Source organism: Rhipicephalus microplus, chromosome 7 (genome assembly GCF_043290135.1).
Source record: "Rhipicephalus microplus isolate Deutch F79 chromosome 7, USDA_Rmic, whole genome shotgun sequence".
Classification (NCBI taxonomy): Eukaryota; Metazoa; Arthropoda; class Arachnida; order Ixodida; family Ixodidae; genus Rhipicephalus; species Rhipicephalus microplus.
In genome coordinates this window covers 43,691,705-43,717,723 of record NC_134706.1, presented here as the reverse complement: position 1 = coordinate 43,717,723, position 26,019 = coordinate 43,691,705, and the positions used below count along the sequence as shown (strand labels likewise).

The window sequence follows — 26,019 nt, the reverse complement described above, 5'->3', positions numbered from 1 at the left end:
TAACACGCTGGGACGTGTACCCTATGCCACGCATTGACGACGCCCTTGATTCCCTACAAAGCGCGAGACTCTTTTCAAGCATCGACTTGCGTTCTGGGTACTGACAGAATACTATGCATGAAGACGATAAGGAGAAAACGGCGTTCGCAACCCCCGATGGGCTATAGGAATTACACGTGATGCATTCCAGGCTCTGCAACGTGCCCGCGAGTTTATAGCACATGATAGACACCCTGCTGTGCCACCTGGAATGGAAAAGTTGCCTTTGCTACCTGGACGACATTGTTATCTTTTTTTTTCAACGTTTCCTGAGCTTCTAAAACGATTGGGCCAACTTCTGACGTGCCTTGCCAGCGCCGCGCTTCAAATAAACTTTAATAAATGCTATCTCGCTAGCAAATCTTTCAAGGTCTTAAGACACATCTTTAACAAAAATGAAATACGGCCCTACCCTGACAAGTTTTCTGCAGTCCTTCACTCTGCGTGTCCTAAAAAACCCAAGAAGCTTCGCAGTTTCCTTGGCCTCGACTACTATTTTCGCCGGTTTATCCAGAACTTCGCCTTCATAGCTGCTCAATTACGCCAACTACTTGCTTCCAACGCCCCCTTTCGCTGGTCTCAAGAATGTCAAACGGCCTTCGACCTGTTGAAGCAGGCCCTCACATCTGATCCTCTGCTCTGCCTCTTTGATGAAGCCGCACCGCCTATCCTCCATACCGACGCCAGCGGCCTTGATATAGCAGTCATTTTTCAACAACGCGACAAGCCTTCCCCAAAGAAAGTTGTTCCATATGCCACTCGCGTACTCACCCTTGCCGGAAAGAACTACATGATAACTGAGCCAGAGTGTTTGGCTGTGGTTTGGTTGGTGCAGACGTTCCGTCCCTATCTTTACGGCCGCCACTTCACAATCGTTACGGACCACCACGCCTTATACTGGCTTTCTACACTGAAGAACTTGTCAGGACGCTCGGGTCGGTGCATATTACGCTCACAGGAGTACAACTTTAAAATAACTTTTAAGTCAGATGACGACGCCGATGCTTTCTCTCGTTACCCTCTTCCAACTACCCATAACAGCGTTGGTGAGAACTAAAACCGCCACATCTACCAAAGTTCATACGCTTGCATCAAAAGGCAACCCTTTTCGGACGACGGGCCAACATTTATATCCCACCAGCGGTATTTTCATACTGCAGACGCATGATGGACCCCCTTTCGGTAGCTTCGCATCCACCTAACGTACAACTTCATCGTCAACTCCTGCACTTTAAGCTGGACAATGGGGTTCTCTATCACCACATCTACCATCTTGACGGTCAGCGCTGGGTTTTTGTACTGCCACGCTCTCTTCGACCTCAGTTTCTCGAAGTCTTTCAGGGTTACTTGACCGCTGGTGATCATGGTTAAAAAAAACTCTTGACCGCATTCAATGTTGTTATTAATGGCCTGGCCTTTCTTCAAGCGTAGCGCCGTACGTCGGTTTCTGCTCTTCATGCCAGAATCGTGAACTCCCAACGTCTGCACTTGCTAGACCTCTACAGCCACTTTCGTGCCCTTCAATATCATTCCACAATGTAGGTGTCTACCTTTACGGGCTTTTCCCCGTCACATCTTCTGGCAAACGATGAATAGAGACCGCCGTGGACTACCTGCCATGCTACGCTGAGACGTCCTTTGTTATTACAAGCTCAGCTGTGGAAGTGTGGAAGTTGCTGACTTTATTCTTCACGCCATAATCCTGCGCCATGGTGCTCTCTGTGTACTGTTTAGTGAACACGTGGCAAAGTGTTGCTGTCACAAATGGTAAATGAAATACTGCGCGCTTCTGAAACTACTCACAAGACAGCTTAATGCCACAACCCTCAAACAAATGGTCTCACAGAAAGATTTCATCGAACCCTTGCTGACATAATAGCCGTTTACGTCCAACCCAATCACAAAAACTGGGATACTCTTCTACCATGTCTGAGCTTCGCCTGCCACACCGCCGTTCGGTGAACAACTTGCTACTCACCGTTTTACTTCGTGTGCGGACGCACGCCGACTACCTTTCTCGGCGTCTCCTTTTTTAATAGCCATGGTAATTCTTATCAGTCTTCTAGTGAATAATGCATTTCCCGCCTGGCCCAGTCTCGCCATCAGGCTCGCATCAGATCATCTATGACACATCCCATCGCGTTGCGTCTTTCGACCTGGTGACAAGGTGCTGCTTTTGACACCTATTTGCAGTCCTGGTCTCTGTTGCAGAGACCACTAGGGGACGTCAAGATGAGCGGACATCTTCGTATCGGCTCCACCTTTTGCTATACTTCTTGCTGGTCTGCTGAGCTCAATCTTCCTTAAGTTTATCACCAACGTTCTCGCTAAGTTTAGGGAAACAACCGGATACCACTTTCGACCCGGGCCACCCAATTTTCTATCGAGCAACCAACGTTTCACCTTCAGTCGCTAAGCCTCGAGTAGTCTTAATACGACTACCGACCCCTGCGCCGGCGCGTCCCGCCGCTGCACCGATATCATGCCCGAAGCCGTGGCAGATTGAGAAACGATCACTGAGGAGGAAGCCAGCGTGCCTGGCTGGATTGACACAATCCTACATCGAGCAAATTCTTCAACTACTACCACCGGCAAGCCAGCCGGCCCCCACAATGGCGCCCTGCGAACCGGAGCTGTGACGAGAGTTGTAGCCCCCCGCCGGCTCCTCCCCGATCCCAACTGATCACCACCATGTCATCGTCAACCCGGAGGTGGCCTGGATGTAGAGACGGGTCCACTGTTAAAGGGAACGCCTGCGTGAGCAGCACGTTTAGATTTCGCTATCTTACGGAATCATAGCGCCTTAGATATGCATAAGGCTACTGGTGGTTTTGTCAAAGTCGGTGTGCCTATCCATATACGCCGATGATATTTGCCTCTGGAGTGCTGCAGTTACTCGCCCTCAGGTGCGTGCACGAATACAGCGGGGAGCAACCCTCACAACAGCCTACCTTCAGAAACAAGGCCTAACTATATCAACTGTGAAGTGCGCGTTGATGGCGTTTACACGCAAACCAATGACGCCATACCCTGTTTACATCAATGGGCAGAATGTCAAATATGCACGGACGCATCGTTTCCTAGGCATAATAATCGACGGAAGTCTTTCGTGGAGCCCGCATTGTGCGTACTTGAAGAAGAGACTGCTATCTATTGTGCATATAATGAAATTCATGTGCGGGAAAGCATGGGGAACTTCTGTGGCCTCCATGCTACAGCTGCACAGGACCCTATTTCTGGGTCTATTGCGCTAAAGCTTGCCGGTACTGACTAACACTTGCAAATCCAATACTCACTCATTGGAGAGTTTGCAGGCTCAGGCACTGCGTATCTGCCTAGGACTGCCCCGATGCGCTTCTACTTATGCCACAATCATGCTTGCCAAAGACCATCTGGTCAGGACATATAGAGTTGTGGATTGCCTCAGAGCACACATTCGACATGCTAGCCGTGTCCCCGACCACCAATTGGCCCTTCTACCCTCCGGAAGACTACGTGCTACGTTTTCAGACGTCATAGCCAAGCACCTAAACAGCATTTCATCAGGATATACGCGAGCTGCGAGAATGGCATGTCCTTTGTGGTGCCTCGACCAGCCGCAAGTACGTATAGAAATTCCGGGAATCAAAAAGAAAAGCAATCACTCCAGAGTAGCATTGAAGCAAGCAACACTGCTATTATTACATGAGTTGTACTTAGACCGAACGCAGATATACACTGATGGGTCCGTATCGTCCAGCAGCCATCAGGTGCCGCTGTAATTCCGGCTGCAGCAATGACAATCAAGTTTAAGTTGTCGCATATGACTACATCTACGGCATCAGAGCTTGCTGCTATAAGGGCTGCTTTACAATATCTCGTTCAAGAACGTCCAGAAAATGGGTCATATTCTGTGATTCGAAGGCAGCGCTTCAGAGTTTGCAGTCTGCCTTGCGTAGGAGGAGTCATGACCAATTCGTACAAGAAATAAGACATTGCCATCATGAAGCTCTAGCACGAGGGCATGATATTATATATCAATGGCTGCCTGGACATATCGGTATTACTGGAAACCAATTAGCCGATGATGCAGCCCGTTCAGCCCATGAAGGAGCCCGTGTAGTCCCGATTCCTCTGTCAAGGAATGATGCAGCAAGACAACTATACCTGCTGGCTCGAGATCTCACACGCACGTTCTGGTCGTCTACCAGCTTCCAAAGGTGTCAATTTTATGAACTGGATCCTTCGCTCAAGCTAAAGCTACCATCACAACTTTCCCGCTCCGATGCGACACTGTTATGCCACCTTTGGTTGGGTGTTGCACTTACAAAGGTGTACTCTTTTCGAATTGGTATGGCAGACACTTCTACATGCGACTACTGCAGAGCTGAAGAGACCATCGAACACGTCCTGTGCAGCTGTGCTTGCTACGACACACAGCGATGCCAGCTCCGGATGGTTTTGAATCAACTTGACCCCGGACCATTTTGTGTGCAGAAGATACTAGGACCTTGGGCATCTGCCTCAGTTGCGCAGAAAGCAACTAAGGCACTGCTACTTTACCTAAAGTCAACAAACCTGAGCGACCGCCTGTAGACTGTGTGTGCTCCCCGAGTGTGCTCGTTATTGTGTGTACCTTCTCATCTCTCTGCAACCTCTTTTCTCCCCTTTATCCCTTCCCCAGTGCAGGGTAGCAAACCGGATGTGCGTCTGGTTAACCTCCCTGCCTTTCCTTGCATCTTTATCTCTCTCTTTCTCTCTAGTGGTGGTTAAACGTTCTTATTTATTTTGACAGATTGTTCGCTTTCATGAAGATTTTTTTTTAATCCACTTCTTCCTAGAGGGCCAGGAATACTCATGGTGTGCATTCGAGTGTTCCCTTTAACAGTGGACCAAACTGTACGCAGGCGCAACAAGCTTAAGTTCTCTCAAGCCCTACTACTCACTTCATGACTCCCGCCAACGGTGGCAGAGGAAGATGTCGTTTGCACCAACTACACACAGAATATCTTTGTGATCAGCACGCCGAACCTACAAACGGCCGAAGCCTACGCCAAAGTACGAGAAATCGTTCTCATGGAGAGAGCACATCCAGTATCCGCTTACGTACTGGCGTCTGGCACCACCAGCGAAGGCGTAGTCTGAGAGGTCGACGCTCACCTTTCAGACTCGGAGCTACACCGCCTATTCGTCTCATCACACAACCCCACGTTTATGAGGGTACTCGAATCTAGGATACAACCACAATCATCCTTCTCTTCGACGAACTTGAGGTCCCCAACTATGTGCGCTGCGGCATGCTCCTGCTCCGTTGCACGCTCTACCAGCAACAGATCGACACCTGCCACCACTGCAGCTACGTCGGGAATCAACAAGACGTCTGCCATACCACATCTGATAAGTCTGTGAACACTGTGGTATCAATCATGAGTGTGTGACACCCAAGTGCGCGTTGTGCGGCCAGGCCCACATAACGGGCGACCGCACATGCCCAAATCACTGTCAAGTCCCTTACGTCGTTCGACGTTGACGCCACCACAGACGCCGGTGTAAGAACAACCAATTAACGGACCCAATGAGGCTCGGCCACGCAACAGCCGATGCCCAAGCAGCCAGCCCCGACTCCACCAACGAAGCACCTGCCTACCACCACCAAGAGCCCGACTGCAATGCCTATTTGGGCCGATCGAGTCGCTGGTTAAAGCGAGCGGGTAACTTACGACAGCATGCATGAAAACAATACGATTCGTGAGCTCAAACGTGAGCTAGCGTTGCTGCGCAAAGAAAACAAAGAATTCAGCGCACTCATTAGAAACATGCAGCAGCCGAGTCAACGCGCTGTCGAGACTCCGACGCCCACCCCTCCAGCCGTTGTACCCGCTCCCACTAAGTGGTCGAACGCTAATCGCGCTGCGAAGCGTCGCGCGGCCGAGGACCCCCGGACGAGCCCATTACTGCGTCTATTTCATGGAGGCACTTGCCCGCCTCCGCGCAGATATTGCAGCAAACCGCACTGCCAATAAGACCCCACACACCCTCCAGCTCATCGAACTTCACGCGCGGTTACGATTACTCGAAGAAGAGCACGCGGCGGTTTGTGTGACAACTCCTATGCAGTAATCATTGCTTAACATAAGCAATCTTGTAATTTGGCAGTGAAATTTCTTTAGCGTTCACAAGTGGTAGGATGTCTTGAAACAATTCATTGAATCTCGTGCCGATCGGCCTGCCGCAGTTATATTACAAGAAACGCTAACCGCCGAGCCAGTTTTGCGTATTTATGGCACCGAAGCGGACCATGGAGCGGGGATGCGAAGGATAGTGACGCTCATCTCCAAAAGTACGCTTATGTTCTCCATGAGCTCCGCTCGGACCTCAAAGACGAACGCATTATGATAAAGTTGATTGCGAACTCAATGCTTAAACAGTAAGTTTTGATTCTCAACGTATCTAGTACACCCAAAAACAAACAAACTTCATTTAAAGGCCTCTTTCAGTGAGTGAGGAGAATTGAAGGAGACCGTATGTTGATAATTGCGGGAAGCTGTAATGCCACGCATCTCTACTTTGGGTATGCCCCACATCCCGGCTCTTCATGTAAGGGCAATGCCCTGCTAGTGCAAACGCACACAAATAGACTCACGCTCTTAACAAATTGCACTTCCGCTACTTGGGTAAGTAACTCGGTTACACGTGATAGCACCCCGGACCTCACTAGACTCGTGGGACAACCCACGTGGACTTACCTGGGTGAGAATATGGGAAGTGACCAGTATAATATACAGACGATCGTAAACGTATCTACAAACAAACCGCGGGAGTTTCACGTAACAGACTGGGATCGCTTTCGATAGTTCAGGAAACGCGACGACACTCAGTACAAAATTTTATCAGAAGTCCTTGCACAAATTAAAGAGGACGTTGCAAATTTGGCTAAAGACGTTGAAGCCGAACTGGAGGTGGAGCGCATGGATAGCCGGCTACCTCACCTACTCGAAGCTAAGAAATCACTACACGCGATCTGGCGCACGCGAAAGCTCAATTGTAACCTTCATAAAAAGATAGCTGACCTCAATTGTCAAATCGACGAACATTGCCGTAACCTAGAGCGTGAAAAACGGGACGAAGTGTGTAACTCCGTTGATGGTCAAATGCGAAACAGGGCCAAATGAAACCTGTTTAAACACTCAGGTGGCAAACCATCGAAAGCGCCTCAACAATTCACGATAGACAGACTAATACACAAAATCAAAGTCTCGTGTAAGACCAACACTTGAATCACCGACTAACCAGCTACGCGTTATCTATGTACTGAACCCACCTCCTCACCCGCTTACCCGCCTGATCTGGATGATACGGAGAAATCCGTTCGCATCCCGCTTCATTTGCGCCGAGGTTCGGGCTGTCATCTCCGATTTCAACTGCCGCTCGGGCCCGAGCCCGGATGGCATAAAAAATAAGTTTCTCAAATATTTTGCAGAGGAGGACATAAACGTTCTTACAGAGCATATTAACAAAGCGTGGGAGACTGGCAACGCTCCGCCTGATTGGCGCGAAGCAACCGTCATACTTATCCCTAAGCCGGGTAAACCGTTAGTGCTAGGCTCACTTCGCCCCATCTCGCTCACGTCCTGCGTGGGCAATGTGGCCGAACACGTGATACCCAAGCGAGTCACAAATTTCATTCAGGAGTGCCAGATTCTACTGATCAACCACATTCGCTTTCGGCCGTCCCTGTCCACAGGATGTAATGCTGATGCTCAACTACGAGCTCATGGCTAAGATTACCAGAGACACTAGCGCCATTCTTGTGCTCGACCTCGAGAAGGCATTCAACCACGTCAAGCACTGTCATATCGTCGACTCGATTCGCGAAGCCGGATTAGGTACGCATTTCTACAAGTATGTTAGCTCGTTCCTGCGCGACAGCACGGCTACAATACAACTCGGCTCGATGGGCTCGAAGAAGTTCAAGCTGCGACTGAGGAGCACACCCCATGGGGCCGTGATCTCTCCGTTGCTGTTCAAGCTCTCCGTGCGCGCTCTGCCGCAGCAACTCTCACAGATCTACGACATCAGGCACGCCTTCAATGCAGACTAAATAACCGTCTGGTGTACGAGCGGCAGTGATGCCCACATCAAGGAGCGACTGCAAGACGCAGTAAACATAGTACAGACGTTCTCACAGCAGGCCGGTCTTTCGCTATCAGCATAGAAATTAGAATTACTTCTGTACCACGTGAAATATAAGGAGTGCAGAGACGCATGCGCGGGGATCAACGTCCTGACGGCGGACGGTACACACATCCCCAAGGTGGACCAAGTTCGCATACTAGGTATGGTCATTCAGGCCAATGGCCATAATGACGTCAGTATTTTTCACATTTCCAGAAAGGCCGAAGCAATGGCCAAATAATTAACAGGCCTAATAACTAACGCTAACAGGCGTGGCGGACGATGTGAGGAGAATCTTCGCAGACTGCTCCACGCTTTCCTCATGAGCCACATCATCTAAGTGGCTCCCGCCCACCTGTGGCAGAAAGGAGACATACACCGTTTCGACGTGACCATCCGGCGGTCTGTTAAACAGGTGCTCGGGTTACCGGGCAGCATCCGTACAGTCAAGCTCAACGAGATAGGCAATCATAACACATTCAACGAAAATTTAGAAGCTGAAAAAGTATCTCGAATTGTAAGGCTGTCTTCCACTGCAGCTAGGCGACGGTTACTAGCCAACCTCGCGCTGAAATCTCCCGTATCCCAGCTTGCCGAAGAACTGCACGCAAAATTCACAATATTTCTGATACCCCGTTACACGCATCCCACGCATAACGTTGGCAGACATCAGGCATGGGCGCGAACTCTACTCAGTGCCGCAGCCGCTATGGAGGATAACGTGGCCTTCGTAGACGTAGCGCAGCACGGCTCTACGGACCACCTTGTCTCGGTGGTTACAACACCTAAAGGCGAACACTTGTCAACTATGACTTTATTAAGATCAAACGCTGATCGCACCGAGTCGGTCACTGTGGCACTAGGTCTCACTGCTACCTAACGCGCCGCCATTTATACGGATTTGCGCGCAGCCGCACGGGCCTACAAGACGGGCCCAGTTTGTCGGGAAGCCATGCGCGTTCTCTCTGCTGCCAATCTGTCAGGTGAAAAACACATATTCATGTTCCCGGCACACGTTGGCTGACACGTAAACGGAATGATCTTTAATTCCAACGAGTTGGCTCATTCGCGGCCGCGAGGTGTCACATTTCACACCGGGGAGAATCACTCGAAGGCTGAGGACGTCACTTGTTTTGTTTTTTTTAGGGACGCGTTGCTAACGTTTAATGAAATTTGTAAACACTATGATTTGAAGCGGCCGAAATACCACTCCCGCACCCACACTTAACAAGACGTCAGTCCATAACTTTACGACTCTTACAGACGGAGGCGTATGCATCACCTCTACATTGCTCTAAATATATGGATGGCATAAATCCGGGGTGCCCGCTCTCTGGTCATACCAAATGCACTCTCCAACACATGCTGTGGCAGTGCCCTGCGTTGCGCGAGAGCAGCGAGTCTCGCTTTACGGAGGCGGACAGAACCTGTCTTCTCACAAGCCGTGATAAAGTAGACCAGCTTGAGGCCGTCCAGAGGGCCCACGACATAGCCGTGAAATTTAACCTCCCCGTCCCGTCGTGAAAGTGGCCCACCGGTGTCGCCGCCTAAGAAGGGTCGAGTACCAGCTCCGTATATTAAGAAAGTTCTTTGCCTGCTTGCCTGCTCTGTGACAAATTCCAATCACGCTCGATAGGGCCATACATAGATTTAGAACAGACTTTGCCGGTCAATTATTGTGGACACCACTTGTCGCCCCAACAGACCACCGTTACCGCGGCACAGAGATTGTCCACGTTTCTCTCATGAAACCTTGCACGCGACGCTGCTCGTCACTTTGACTTACGCCGGCCAAGGTGTCCGCTTCCAAGTGACGGGAATCAGTGTGGGCGTTCGTTGCATTGTTACCATTCCTGCATGATCATAATCACCATCAGCCGCTTGTCTAATTGTCCTCATGGCCACTCTGTGTCTAAGCATCGTCGTCATCGTCTGTGTGGTGCTGTCTCTGCCCATTCGTTTGGCGAAGTCTTGACTCGAATAAACGCTGTCGGAACCAAGATTCCAATATATATATACATATATATATCTTGTGTCACACTAGGGGCCATAGGGCCAAGACAGGAACGGCAAAGCTGAAACACACGAACGTGCATCGTGAACGAAGAGCTAACACACATTTCGTCTTTGTCCTCTTCGCCTTTTCCAGCTGGCCACGGCTTGGCCACTCACAACACCAGATAAAATTATTCCCCTTTCTATTATAGCATCGACTCGATGCTCATAAACAAGAGGACACTAGGGTCCATAAGAAAAACAAAGAACCATACTTAGAGTGCACAGGGCACGGGGAAAAAAGGTTGTTTTCGGTCGGCCATAATATATAAAATGACACACCTCACAGTGCTCTGGGAACTCAACGAACATCGAAAATACAAAATGCTTGCTACTCGGCCACCATACAGAAAGTACCGCCTCGTAAAATATAGTTTTATGCGGACGACATGCCTGATCTCGGTAAGTGGTGAGTGGCGCTGGGTCGTTGCCGACCCTCCGCCTGAGTAATTTCAGAGTTGACGTCATTCAATCGCCGTAATACTTTATGAGGTCTGAAATACTTGCTTAAGAATTTCTTGCTGAGACCTCGTCATCTAACAGGAGTCCTAATCCAAACTTGGCCGCCAGGTTGATAGGATAGGTAACTTGCCGATGGTGGATATTTTACCTTCGGGCATCTGCACATTGCTGCGATCCTATGTGTAAGCGAGCTAGTTGATGCAATATCTCTGCACACTGAATGTTTATCTCGACATCAGGATTTAACTGCAAGTGCTGGTCGATGTCATAAGAAATCATGGCGTCTAGCATGGTTTGTACGTTTCGACCGTAAACTAGGCGGAAGCGTGCGAATCTTATTGTTTTATGGTTTGCGGTGTTATATGCAAACGTTACATACGGCACGATTTTGTCCCATGTTTTGCGCTGGATATCCACGTGCATAGTAATGATGATCATCAGCGTTTTGTTCAGCCTTTCTGAAAAGTCGTTACTATGTGGGTGATATGCGGTTGTCTTGCAACGGTTCTTGTAATTGACATTGAATATTTCGTCCAACAGTTGTGCTGAAAACACTGTGCATCGGTCAGTGATTGTGAATGACGGGGTGCCGTGACGAAGGACAATGTGGTGTATATAAAACTGGGTGACTTCAGATGCTGCACCGCGTGGCAGTAACTTCATCTCAGCGTAACGCGTCAAGTAATCACTTGCGATAAATATTCACCTGTTTCTGGAGTAAGACAAACAGAACGGTTCAAGTAGGTCCATCCCAACCTGATCAAATGACTTATGTGGTCGGTCGAAGGATTGTATCAGGCCTCAAGGCTTTAAAGGTGGTGACTTACAACGCTGATATTCGTGGCGTCCTTGCGTCATCGTCTATCCCCTTCAAGACTGATTGTATCTTGTCTGTTTTTGTCAATAAAGGATCAAGGTGCTTGCAGAAGTCGAGCACGTCTTCGATGTAGATTGGGAATTCCTCCTGAAGCTCTGTGCGTCCCTGTAGGCGCAGTTCGGCACGGAGCTTGTGTACCTCGAGCTGACCGAACACATAGGCATTGCGTAGCTTAAAAGCACCCCAAGTGGCGAGTTCCCAGTAGTGGTTGTTAAACCAGAGACTCGATCGCTACCTCTTTTAGGTAGAAAAGAACGTATTGTAGCTTCGATGGGTCGCCCCACTTGTTGTTCACGCCCACCTTTTAAAATGTCGACAGCCAATCTTCAATGTCTTGTTCACCGGTACCGTCGCATATAGTGGATCGCGCACGCGCAGCGCAGTGGGCACGATGACCATTGGAGGCTGGGTCGTACCTTGCTGGGTGTTTCCGTCAGCCATTTGTGAAGGGTAGTTTGCTGTTGTGGAGTTTCAAGTTGAGTTACCCAGCACTTCCATATATATATATATATATATATATATATATATATATATGTGTGTGTGTGTGTGTGTGTGTGTGTGTGTGTGTGTGTGTGTGTGTGTGTGTGTGTGTGTGTGTGTGTGTGCGTGTATTGTAACGGGGTTTATTTGCAGAGCAGAACGCAGAAAGCGCAGCAGTCAGCAGCGTCCGGCCAAGCGCAGCAAGCACGAGCTTATGCTGATGGCGATGCCCCTGATGCGCCGAGAAATGCCGCTGAAGCTCCTCTTCTTCACTACAATCGCCCTCCGCACAAAAAGACGCCATCCTGGCGGATTAGGGAGAAGAAACTACTAATGGGTCGTAATATGGCTTGAGATGAGAGACGTGGACAGTGTCGCGGCCGCGGTAGTGTAGGTCTGTGGATGGGATGATGGGCTCCACGATATAGTTGACAAGTGACGTTAGCTCTACAACGAGGTATGGCCCGATGTATTTGGGAAGAAGTTTTGCGGAACGGCCAGGCGCGGTAGCAGGTGCCCGAAGTCATACCAATGAACCAGGTGGAAAGTTTGGAGCCGAACGGTCCCCAGTCTGGGGGGATTGCTGCTGCCACTGGTTCTCGGTAGAAAAAGAGCGGGCAAGCTGGCGGCATTTTTCAGCATGTCGGGCAGCTTCGGACAGAGTTGTACTTTCGGACTCATAAGGTTTATATGGAAGAATAGTGTCTACTGTATTTGAAGGTTCTCGTCCGTACAGAAGAAAGCATGGCGAAAACGCAGTAGTAGCTTGTACGGCAGTATTATACGCGTAGGTGACGAACGGGAGAACTTGGTCCCAATTTTAATGATCAGAGGTGACGTACATCGACAGCATACTGCCAAGAGTACGGTTGAAGCGCTCCGTCATGCCATTTGTTTGAGGATGGTATGCTGTACTTGTGCGGTGCACGATTCGGCATTCGTTGAGTAATGTCATCAAGGCGTCAGAAAGGAAGGCACGGCCTCTGTCACTTAAGAGCTCGCGAGGGGCACCGTGATGCAGAATGAAACGTTGCAACAGAAACGTTCCAAGTCATGGCCTGTGGCAGTCGGCAGCGCAGCTGTTTCGGCATGGCGTGTCAGATGGTCTATCGCAACAATAATCCAGCGATTACCAGCTAGAGTTTATGGTAGTGGCCCGTAAATGTCAATGCCGACGCGATCAAAAGGTCGACTAGGACAAGGAAGAGGTTGTGACGGGTAGACTTGCCCGGGAGGTAACTTTTGTCGTTGACACTGAGCACACGAGCGAATGAATTTCCGCACGTAGTTATACATGCCACGCCAATAAAATCTGAGTCGAAGCTTAGCGTATGTCTTGAAAAGGCCTGCGTGGGCGCACTGTGGGTCCGCGTGAAACGCTTCGCAGATAGCAGCTCGAAGATGGCGGGGTATCACAAGGAGACACTTGCGACCGTCAGAAAGGTAGTTGCGTCGATAAAGAAGATCATCCCTTAGGCGAAAGTTGCTAGCCTGGCGGCGGAGAGGCGAAGGAGTGAGAGGATCAGAAAGAATGCTTATGAGGCCACTGATCCAAGAATCCTTTCGTTGTTCCACCGTCATGTTGCGCAAGGCGGATGACGCAAGTGCAGGCTCGAGGGAAGAGAGGCAAACACCTTCGTCTGATATGGGTGAGCGAGAAAGGGCGTCGGCGTCCGTGTGCTTACGACCAGATAAGTAAATAACGCGGATGTCGTATTCCTGAAGTTTGAGCACCCAGCGAGCAAGTCGTCCGGAATGGTCTTTAATTGTGGATAGCCAACAAAGGGCGTGGTGGTCAGTAACGACGTCGAATGCGTGACCATACAGGTAGGGGCGAAATTTTCCAAGGGCCCAAATAATAGCTAAACACTCTTTCTCGGTCACGGAGTAGTTAGCCTCGGCTTTCATCAAAGTTCGGCTTGCGTAGGCGGCGACATATTCATCAAACCCTGCCTTTCGTTGCGCGAGCACTGCGCCAAGTCAAACACCGCTGGCATCTGTATGAACCTCCGTGGGAGCGGCAGGATTGTAGTGGCGGAGGATGGGTGGTGAAGTCAGCAGGTGGCGTAACTTGGTGAATGCATCGTTGCGGCACGCCTCATTACGTACGGCGTGCCGTACGTAATGCGGCTGGTGAACAGAGCTTCCATTATACGTAGCGAGTCGTGCTCTTTGAGTCCGTTTCGTTGATTCGCGATTCTCTTGACGAGGTGCGTGAGTTGTGATAGTGTTCGTTGGAGTCTCAGCATGGTAGCAGCTCCCGATCCATCCTTGTAGATGTGAACTCCAAGCACTTGCAGGGTCTCGACTTTTGGAATTAAGGTCCCTTTCAGCATTACGCTTGGGTCGGGCTCGTCGTATAGAGGGGTTCTGCCTCTTGTTCTCGCTTTGAGGACGAGGTGCTCGAATTTCTCAGGGGCACAGCAGAGATCGCAGTTTCTGATATACTGTTCGATGTCATCTACGGCGGTTTGTAGGCAGGTCTTTTGTCTCCCAGTGTTCGAAACCCTGGTTCATAGCGTGATGTCATCAGCGTAGATCGCGTGCCGTAAATCTGCTATTTTGTCGAGAATTTTTGGCAGATTGATCATAGCCACATTGAAAATTAACGGCGAGATGACCGAACCCTGCGGCGTTCCTTTCTTCGGTAGTTGGAAGCTTTTGCTGCGGATGTTGCATATGCCCACAGTTGCCGAACGGTCCATCAAAAAGTTTCTGACATACATGTTTGTGACATACGGTGGATTGTATATGCATTTTACAATACAGTTGTGTCTCAATCTATTGCGAGTGAGAAGCCTCAGCAGCCTGTTGTCGTCCTCCTTTTTCACTTGCTCGACTCGTGCTGCATTAGCTTCCCGTTCAAAACCATTTCAATGCTGGGGGAGTAATATTGCTGGCACAGGGGGTGCGTATATTTTAATGTGACGAGTGTGTACCAATTTGATGACGCTATCGGCCGTCCAGGCCATGTCACATATGGCACACATGGAATACGTCGATTGACCTACAATAACACATTCGCCATTACAGGTGTCATGGCTCAAATTTTGGGTTAACGGACACTTTATTTGAAACATGCTCTCTAGATAGCTTTCATTTCGAAGATTTTATTTCGAAAGCTCTCATTTTGGCACAAACATCGCACGTAAGACGTGAAAATACTGCACGTAAAGTGATGCGAAACCATACTACTATCCGGATGTAACAACACCGCCCGCGACGTGGGGCATACGGCCCGCTGCTTCATAGCGCATAAGATGTTTGTTCTAGTGCCACTCGTGTGATTTTCTCACATTTTTAAATTATTTTGATTTGTCCGGGTAGCCAACATATACGAGAATTGCCTCAAGCATTGTTACTTTTTTTGCAGGACACCTCATTAGACTATCACATCGCAACAAAACCATAGCCCAGAATATTCATTTCAGAATCAGCATGAAGATTTGAGTGATTGTGAAGACCGGTTTTATTTTTATTTTTTTTTATTTGAATTTACTGCGGTCCTAATGCAAGGCTATAGCAAGAGTGGATGAGTTATACAAAACGAATACAAACAGAGGAACAACAATAAAACAACAATACAACTGAAATAAAAAACATCACTATGGTATAGTAAACACGATCTTAACCTATTTTCTAAATGGGCAATAGCAGCATCAGTGAAATTTTGTAAAGATAGTGAACGAATACCGCCCGGTAGAGAATTCCAGAGGTCTAAAGTACGTGTGAAAGAACTAAATTTGAATGTGTTAGTAAGAGGAAATAAAGGCTTTATATTCAAGATGTGGGAGCTGCGGGTGCAAGATTCTTCCATTAATGCGATGAAGTTACCACGAAAGATGCCAGGTGAGGAGTTGATGACGGTATATAATAGTTTTAAACATTCCATGCAATAACGAGAATGTAATAATACAATGTTCAGTGATTTTAGAGCCTGTGTTGGTGAGAAGTTGTGGCTGTAGTTGTGGCATATGAAGCGAATGGCCCTACGTTGAACGCTATCGAGGATTTTTAGGTCACCTTGTTTGTGAGGGTTTCCAGAATGATCACGTCATACTCTTCTCTAACGTTACTCATGCATGATACATAGAAAGTTCAATATTTCAAACGGCCGGCATTAGGTGACGTCTTGTTTCTTTTCCCCCAGCCTCCCTTGGCTGTGTCAACCTTCTTCGCTGACCAAGCCCATGTGAGAGTAATATTCGCTACTGCGATTCGCTAACTGAGGTGTGTTTAAAAATGCTGGGATGCTGTCGACATGCTGTCAATGTTAAAACTGCTTCTATCGATTCCATGGCCACGATCATACGGAGAAGTATATCATAAACGACACATTCGTAGGCACAATTTTTGTCGCATTTTTAATAGCTAGCCAGTTTACACCATACCGTAGTGACGTAGAGCCACAAACATACGCTTCTAGCAATGGCTATTAAAGATACATTGGTATTTAGTCCTCACCATTACTCACAAAGAGCAACACTCTCTTGCAAATACCCGCTACAGTAGTTGACGGATTGACCCACGAGGGAGTTTGCTTGAATTTCACGTACAAAAAATCGCAAAGTTTCCTTCATTTGGTCAAAATGATTACAAGTGTTTGCAGTGATTGCCTACTGCACAAAGCGCGCACTTGAAATACAGCTTTCCAAATAAAGTACGCTAGCATTCAACAGCTAAAGCAGGGTCTTTTCTTGCTGCACTTTTTAGGGGCGAAGCTCCTTAGGGCGTGGGCTGTGCGTCCCCTGTAGCCTGTATGTAGCCACCTCTAGTTTAGTTCTTGCAGTGTTCACTAGATGGCGGTACGGTCCCCTGTATGTAGCCACCTCTAGTTTAGTTCTTGCAGTGTTCACTAGATGGCGCGTACCGTCTCCTGTATGTAGCCACCTCTCGTTTAGTTCTTGTAGTGTTTACTAGATGGTGGTACTTGTAGCTGATGATGAAAAGATGCAAGATGTTATAAACTAGAAAGCAGTACTTGTAGTTGATGAAAGACGCGAGATCTTATAAAATAGGAATGATGTCACATATGGCGTGTGTCATTGGTTGAAGGCAATCGTTCGATTTAGTGCGGCGACGTACGCTAGGGGGGCGATGTAATAAAATCGAGTGGGCAAAATGTACAGAGGATTCATGGTTTACCAAGTTTACCTCCGGAGCTTCGCCCACTCATCATCATTCACTTCATGGATATGGCGGAATTTTTTTATACGTTTTGAGATGCTGCCCTTAATTTATTTTTTAATGAAAAAATTGGATGCTGAGTATATTCAAAAGTAGAAGTGGTGCGTGCTTAAAGCCTCTCTCTTAAAAATAAATAGGACTACGGTAATCAGGATACACGCTAATACTTTAGAAGCGTCCCCAGAGGCATAGTTGGTTAGTCTGCCACATCGCCCTGATGAATCGCGAATTACCATAGGAGATATACAAAAATGCGGCTGATCGCTATTTCTAGGGATCGGTAAAACACGAAATCAAAACATGTCTTCCCAGCGGTCATTGAACGTTTATTCTGCATTGCTTCAACTCAAGGCCGAAGAAATGGATGCTACAGCAACAAACTGCGAAATCCCGCGAGGAACGGCATGTAGCAGCAACTCCAAACTTCCAACGCGCACCTCACGCAGAAAGCATTCACGAAATGAGCATACACAGGACGAGTGCAGACTAGGAAGTCACACAGCTTGACACCTAAAGCGCCCTGTAGAAACAGAAGCCAAGGCGCACGAAACGAAAGCACAAGTAGACACAGGACAAGGGCGAACCACTGTCACAGTTCTCACGTCTATGTGTGTGAACAGCGTGCTTCTCTCGTAAATTTGGCCGCGGCAGCGAGCGAAGTGACCTTCGTGCAACTCACAACACGAGTCTGATAAGCACGCGCGTAGGAGAGATCTCGCTTCGCGTGAAGGCGGTGCTCTTCAAAACGCTAGAGGCGATCAACTTGAGAGCGGGCCATTCGCGCGCTTATCCGGCTATATCACTACTGATGACAAAAACTCACTGAATCTGCGAAGCTTCAAGGACTGCCAAATGGTATCTGGTGTATATAAATAGCTTGCTGTTAGTACTCCCGGCTATGCGTGCACTGGGGCGCATTGGTTAGTGCCGCGCGATGTTGTACGAAAGGTCGCTGATTCGATGCCCAATGGCAGAGGATTCACATATCGTTTTTTCTCCTTTACAGACTGTTGTATATATTTTACAATGTCATATATCTAACGAAAACACGTCATTGGAGCCGTGGTGGACCTCGGCATAAAACACTGTTAAAAAAATTGCCAGGCCTGCGCGGTAGGCGCAGCACAGTCTAAGCGAAAGCTAGAAGAGCAGCCTTTCAGAGCCTTTTCAAAACACTAATTGGGTAACTACTGCAAGAACAATAGCTTGGTACCTGCAAGGGCATTAACAATAGGCCTTTGGGTAGTAGGCTGGCATTCGATATGATATTTTTCTTCATTCTTCTGAGAAGCGTGGTATTTTCTAAACACATGCAAGGAATTCTGTGCCGATTGTCCATGCAGTCACTGTTGGCGATGAGGAATTATGACTGAAGTAGGTATGCGCTACAGTTAACAGGGGAACAAACACAAGCTTGGCTGATGATTTGGAGCGTTGTATGGCCCACTCGTTATACTATTTGCATGGTGCAATGACTGGTTGTTTTTCTCTGTTGTAAAACGCAATATAAGTTGTATTAACGCGATAGATTTCCCGACATCAAGCCTGCCTAAGGCAAGTTTTACAACAAGTCACAAGCACCGGCCTTGCTAAGTGGAAGACTACTAGGCTGGCATACAGTGGACCCGAGTTCAAGCCTCACTGTGCCCATGGGCTAGGTCATGCCTGCCTGAAGCAAGTTTGACGACAAGTTACATGCACCAGCGTAATTAATTCGTAGAATATTGGGCTGCACCCAGCAGATCCGGGTTCAAGCCTCACTGTGTCATTGTATTTTTTTTCAATTTGGCGCAATGTGGTTACGGACACTGGTGACGGGGGTGGTGGTGGGCAACAACTGGGCGTGACCCGAAAAGTGATCGCATAACAGCTTGCGCTGTAAAAAATGCTAGCGATAAAGTGCTCTGTGCAGTTTGTTTTACCGAATGCTTGTACGTCACTCTGGATCAGTGATTAGCGCGATATGATGTTGTCCAAAAGGTCGCGGGTAGGATCTCAGCTGCAGTGGTCTCGTTTTGGTATATTTGTAGTGCTGGAGGTCAGTGTACTTTCCTATGTCATTCCACGTTAAATAACACCAGATGAGCATCCCTCATGATGGTATCTTATTTTGGGGACGTGAAAACTCAGATATTACTAGCATCAATACGGCCTTGTTTGGCCTCAGTATAGTGTCGGTGGCATTACAATTGTGAATTTTTCGTCCCCTCTCCTGCCCCGCCCTCGAAATTCTTCGACCAGCTCTCAACTTTGCTATCTCCTTCTTTTTTTGCCACTTGCCTGTCCTATTGCTTTATCTATCTATATTCTTTCTATATTCGTTTACATCCACCCTTCTTTCATTCCCTACAAGGCGCTGAGCCATGTTCCGCAAGGGCTGCAGAAAATAGGGCCTTGTTTTTTCAACACCACGCATTCATTCAATCATCAAGCTGTTTGAGAAGTGGGACAACATAAACATACGCCATCATATTTCCTGTTTCATTTTGACTTGCAAATTTCAGGAAGTATCAGTCGAATACGTAAAGTAAAACAATGCGCAGCCACTATATCTCTCATGATAGAAAATCGGAAAGTCATGCTGCAGTTTGTGTTGTTGTGTAGTAGGAACGCCAGAAAAAAATTCTTCCGCGCTATTTTATCTGATGTACTTCAAAGAGTAACTGTGTTTCTAAGGCCATGTACGAAGGATTGAAAGTCAATTGTAGTAGTCATGTTTTGTTCTGCGCTTACCTCCTGCGGTGGTCGTTGACGATGTGGTCGTGGTTGCCTGTGTGGTCGTGGTTGACGGTGTGGTCATGGTTGACGATGTGTTCGACGTTGATGGTGTAGCGGTAACTAGCAGAGAATCAAGAAAAAACAGAATCAGTTGTGGGCGAAGCAAAAGTAAGGGTAGCAGTGGTTTTTATCTGCTCCCACTCAGCTCCAGAAAAGGCTGGTTCACATGATTACAGCTATTCCACGGACAGAAGTGAATTTTGTGCTGTGGGCTCTCTAAACCTGAAATTTCCTTTAATGTGGCATGAATAAGTTGTTAAAATGCAAGAAGCAGGAATCTCAAAAGAAAGCCTGCTATTAGTAAGTGCTCCAACCGTACAAGCTATGTGTAACAGGAAATACGCATGCGCCTTTCTAACCTATAAGGCCTTCTAAAAGAACCATTGTCGGTCAGAGAATATTTACTTTGTGGCGTTACTCTGTAAAAGCCCTAGCGTCAACCAGAAAGTCAATAGTAGGTGCCTCAGCTGTATCATATACGGCAGTTTCAACAGTCTCAAAACCAAGGATCGAGTGCTTCTTACGTAACCGCGAGCAATTTGTGACTGCTAATGAATGTTACTCTCCTCCTACTGCCGTAACCTCAGGTGTGCCTCAAGGCTCTGTTTTGGGTCCCTTACTTTTTTTAATAGAAATTAATGATATTCCTCATAACATTTCCTCCTCCATTAGGTTATTTGCTGACGATTGTGTTATTTATTGCAAAATTTTCACCTCTAACGACACTGACACCCTGCAATCTGACCTAGACAATATTTCTTCGTGGTGTAATAATTGGCTAATGAAACATAACACAAATAAATGCAAATCAATGAGAATACCTCCTAACCCTCCAAAAGTTGCGTCCCCCTCGTACCTACTTAATAACACTCCCCTAAACAGCATTCCTTCTTACAAGTACCTCGGTGTTAACATTTCTAATAACCTGTCATGGCAGGCTCACGTTGACTACATAACATGCAACGCTAATCGAACTCTTGGCTATTTACTTCGAAATTTTTCTCTTGCTCCAATTAACCTAAAGCTTCTCCTGTATAAATCATAAGTGTGGCCAAAACTCGAATATGCGTCGTCTATCTGGGATCCTCATATTCACATGCTGTTATGCCTGCGAGTCGACAGCGAACGTCCGTGCCTCTGAAAAAAAGTGCCGCCACATCCACGAAGTGAATGATGATGAGTGGGCGAAGCTCCGGAGGTAAACCTGGTAAACCATGAATCCTCCGTACATTTTGCCCACTCGATTTTATTGCAACGCTCCCCCTAGCGTACGTCACCGCACTATATCGAACGATGACACGCGCCATATGTGGCATCACTCCTATTTTATATCACCTCGCATCTTTCATAATCAACTACACGTACCGCCGTCTAGTTTATAACATCTTGCATCTTTTGGATGGATGGATGGACGGACGGACGGACGGACGGATGGACGGACGGACGGACGGATGGATGGACGGACGGACGGATGGATGGATGGACGGACGGACGGATGGATGGATGGGCGGATGGGACGGACGGACGGACGGGCGGACGGACGGACGGATGGACGGGCGGACGGAAGGACGGATGGACGGACGGACGGACGGACGGATGGACGGATGGACGGATGGATATGGCTGTACCCTTTAGATCGGGCGGTGGCTAGCGTAATACTTAATGCCGTCAGCTACAAGTACCGCCATCTAGTGAACACTGCAAGAACTGAACGAGAGGTGGCTACATACAGGGGACGCAGAGCCCACGCCTTAAGGAGCTTCGCTCCTAAAAGGCAATCTGTGTCAAGGCCAGCCCGCAAGTCCGCCTGACGCGAACAACTCAACGGCGTCAACAGGCGACGGCGCCTCTCTGGCGCCCACGTGCAGTGAGTCAGCGCACGTGCAAGCGAGCCCGTCGAGTAAACAACCGGCGTCTTCCTGTCTGGCGGGTCTGACGCAATGCTTGCGACGTCACTCGTCCTTGGTTGCAGCCACCTGCAGCGAAGCCTCTCCAGATTCGATGAGAAAGAAGGACGTGGCCCAGCGGCGACCCCATTGGAGGAGTCTGCCCTGACGACCAGCGGCGCTTCTGATTGGACATTTTGGTTGGACCCGGTGCATATAAAAGAAGCCCTGCGGCGCGTCGCGATCGGCGGTCCTAGGTGAAAGCTGACATGTGTGTCAGAACGGACCCGTTTGAGAGCAGACCTATGGGTTAGAGAGGAGAGCTCGGCTTTTGGAGTCTCTGTCAGCCCCAGTGCCGAATTTGTAACGCCTCTGTATATATGCTGTACATAAACCTTGTTTAACTCACTGTCGTCTCGTCCACTCGTCTATTAGCTCTGCGCAGAAGCAGTCGCGAGCTGAGAAACCTACGCTACCAAACGGCTGGTGACCTTCCCGGCGGAGTTCGAAGCAGTGGCGCCTTCGGGACCGTGTTGGCGTCGCCGTCTTTCGCAACAGTGGTTGGCAGCTGCGGGATCGGCTGGCGTCAGCGACATCGATGCGGTGAGTGCCTGATGTTTTCCCCTCAGTTCACCAGACTACTCTAGCTCAGGTTGTAGTAGTTTAGAGAAGGGCTGTGTGAAGCATTAAAGTGAGCTTTGATCGTTTCAAGCCAAGTCGAAGCGCTTTGAAACCAAAGTTAATGCAGAGGGGGTAAACACGGGAGTGTGAAAAATTGCATGCGCGTGTTGCTAGTAGACTTATAGTGGGTACGGCAAGTAGAGTCATAACAGTGGCAAACAGCAAGAGGCTAGTGTGAACGATGGAGAAACTTAAAGTGAAGGAACTCATCGAAATTTGTGAGGAACTCGGCATTACTTTGGGCCGTGCGAAACGAAAGCAAGCGATCCTTGAGATCATGAAGCATGAGGGAGTGTCGGCTGAGGAAGTCGATGAGGCCTGGGTGGATATCAAAGCACGCCGCGAGGAGGCTGAAAGGCGAGAAGCTAGCGAACGTGAGGAGGCTGAAAGGCGAAAAGCTCGTGAAGAGGCTGAAAGGCGCGAAGCTCGCGAAGAAGCTGAAAGGCGCGAACGTCGCGAGCGCGAGGAGGCCGAGAGACAGGAGCGCCTCGAGTTGAAACGAATAGAATTGGCAATCCTACAGTGTTCGCAGGCGCCTACCGTAGCTTCTCCGACGATTCAGGTCAGCGGTTTTAGAATTCGGAGCCAACTGCCACCGTTCGTAGTAGGCGAGGACATGGCGAAGTATCTCGTCAAGTTTGAACACGTCTGTGAGCGAAACGCTTTGGAGCGGTCTCTTTGGGCGCGGAACCTGTTAGCTCTTCTTCCCGGCGAAGTGTCCGACGCGATAACTTGCTTGTCGAGGGAAGCGTTTGAGAGCTATGACAAGATTATGGAAGTGCTCTTAAGACGTTATACATTGTCACCCGAGGCTTTCAGGCAAAGGTTCCGGTATGCTAAAAAGGGGAATGAGTCACACGTTGACTTCGCGTTTCGTCTTAAAGCTGATTTAATTGAATGGCTCAAGGGCAAAGGTGTTTATGACGACCGCGATAAAGTGGTGGAATGCGTTGCATTGGAGCAATTTTACCGCTGCATCGAGGAGGATGTCAAACTTTGGCTGCAGGACAAACTTGGGGAGGTACAGCTATACAAGGCAGCAGAGTTAGCTGAGGAGTATTATACTCGCCGAAAGTTGCATAGCAGGGCAGTGCGCGTGGAAAAGGATGAAAGAAAAGAGGGCTTTTCAAAGAAACCTGATCAACGGAAACCCACTCCGCACCGTAATTTCAAGAAGGACCCGTCTCTTACGAAGGACAGTGTAGGGGAAGGGCAAACAGAAGCGGAGAAATCGAGTGAGGTTCCTAAACAACGCACTGATACAACACGGGCATTTGAATCACGGAAGCCGCTAATCTGCTACAACTGCAAAAAGGAAGGGCACATCGCGATAAACTGTAAGCAAAAGTTTGCTTTTGCAACAATCCGAGAATCGGGAAAGAACATGCGGTTGTTGGAGCCGTATATCCAAGAAATTAGTGTGAATGGGAAAGCGTGTCGAGCACTTAGAGACTCAGCGGCAACCATGGATGTTGTCCATCCTTCATTGGTGTCTCCGGATGACTTTACAGGAGAATGCGCGTGGATCAGGCAAGTCGCCGAGGAGCAGAGTGCTGGCTTACCAATCGCCACGGTTGTCATTGAAGGCCCGTTCGATAAGCTTCGCGCCGAAGCGGCTGTGTCTGCCGCGCTTCCCGATCGTTTTCCTTATCTTTTCTCGAACAACTCAGAGCAGCTTCTCAAAGAGCAGGGTAAATCGTTCTTCCCCAACTTAGCGTACATGGCCCTCACGCGATTGCAAGCGCGGAAGCTTTCGCAAGAGCTTGACCTTGTTCAAAGCGGTGAACTCTCAAGTGACCTTGTCGGCGGGTCGACGGAACCTCAGAGAAGAAATTTTCCACGTGAGTCATGTGAGCAGTCACGCGAGCGGCCCGTCATCGAAGCGACCGGCGCGGTATGCGTAGGGGGAGACGACATGGCGCCATTGAGTCAGAGCGAGAGGGTTGCAACGCTCTCGCCTGTAGCGGAAAGTTGGAACGAGCTGCCGAGAGTTGATCGAGAGACGTTCATTCGAGAGCAGCGTGAGGACCTCTCGATTGAAGCGCTAGTGGAAAGCCACAAAAACGCGGCACAAGTGCTGTCGAAGGAGCACTACGAGAAATCGGTGAAAAAGCGTGCTTTTGAAGTAGGGAGTCAGGTAATGCTGTTGCAGCCGTCCAAAAGGAACAAGCTTGAGGTTCATTGGGAAGGGCCCGCCAAAGTATTATCAAAGCTTTTCGACACCAATTATGAAGTGAAATTAGGAAAGCGGCAGAACAAAATTTACAACTTGATGAAACCCTACGTTCAACATCAAGCGGTCGTAAATCAGCTGTTGAATGCTTCAGAGGAAGAGGAAGCAGAAATTTTCAGTTCTTGTGCGGTAATCGAAGGGGGATCGAAAGTAATCTGGGAGCAGATAAACCTAGAGCCTAGGTTAAGTGAAGTCCGGAAGGAGGACCTGACAAAGATTGTTTCCGAGTTTGGAGACGTGTTTTCGGACCGCCCCGGAAACACGAGGGTGATCGAACACGATATCGAGCTAAGCGGTGAGGAGTCAATCCGTAGCAAGTCGTATCGTTGTTCCCCTGTGCAACGTCGCAAGTGTGAGCCGCTCTTGGTGCCGCATAGGTATCGTCGCCTAAAAGTGGCCGGTTACTGAGGTGGAGCATGTTGCTCCACAGCGCAACTTTGACGTTCGCTATCAAAAAAAAAGGAAAGCTAAACGCTAATACAGGTGCATTGAGCAGTGCGTTCTAGCTAGTACCTTCTCAACCTTTCGATTTCTCGCTGGTGATTCGGGGCAAAATTTTGACCTCATCACGACCTGAGCTGAGCGCTCTTGTCCAGAGTGAGCTCAAGGAGCCAACTTTATGTTGTATTCTAATTCGTTACGTTGTTGTACGTTGGAAAAAAATTGAGTTGTCATTTTAAGAGTTTTGTGTCCGACATTTGCCTCTTGATGTAGAGGGAACGAAATTCTGATAGACACGTAGATAGGTACATGTTGTACTGTACTTTGTCTGGTGTTCTGTCGGGTGACCGAGGGCACTTGCTTGTGTCGTGTGTTGTCTGTTGTCGAACTGTTCTTAGCAAGTTGCAGAACCATCGACAAGTGCTGAAACCGAAGATGGTCAGAAGAGACGAGTGAAGCTGGTCGGCAAGTTGTGGCGATAAGCGAGTGGAGCTGGGATCCGTCGTCAAGAATGGGATGTGTTCCCGGAACAGTCTGGAGCTGTATTCTCCCCATGGCCCTGGAGGCGAACCTGGAGGCACCTGGCGAACGAGCGCGCCTGACATACGAGCCCCGTGGAAGCAGCTAGTCTTTTCGGCGCATTGTCTGGCAGCGGGGGTGCTGTTATGCCTGCGAGTCGACAGCGAACGTCCGTGCCTCTGAAAAAGGCAATCTGTGTCAAGGCCAGCCCGCAAGTCAGCCTGACG

The 26,019-nt window shown here is 48.7% G+C and overlaps 1 protein-coding gene across 4 annotated transcripts in view; it reads right to left on the bottom strand.

Annotated features, from left to right (window-relative positions):
* LOC119179952 (uncharacterized) overlaps nucleotides 1-26,019 on the bottom strand; it is a 96,088-nt gene that overhangs the window by 12,537 nt on the left and 57,532 nt on the right. For all 4 annotated transcript variants that reach the window (XM_075869086.1, XM_075869087.1, XM_075869084.1 and 1 more), the window contains one exon: nucleotides 19,988-20,092. In XM_075869086.1, the coding sequence (XP_075725201.1) occupies nucleotides 19,988-20,092 (105 nt within the window). The remainder of the gene's footprint in view (nucleotides 1-19,987; nucleotides 20,093-26,019) is intronic.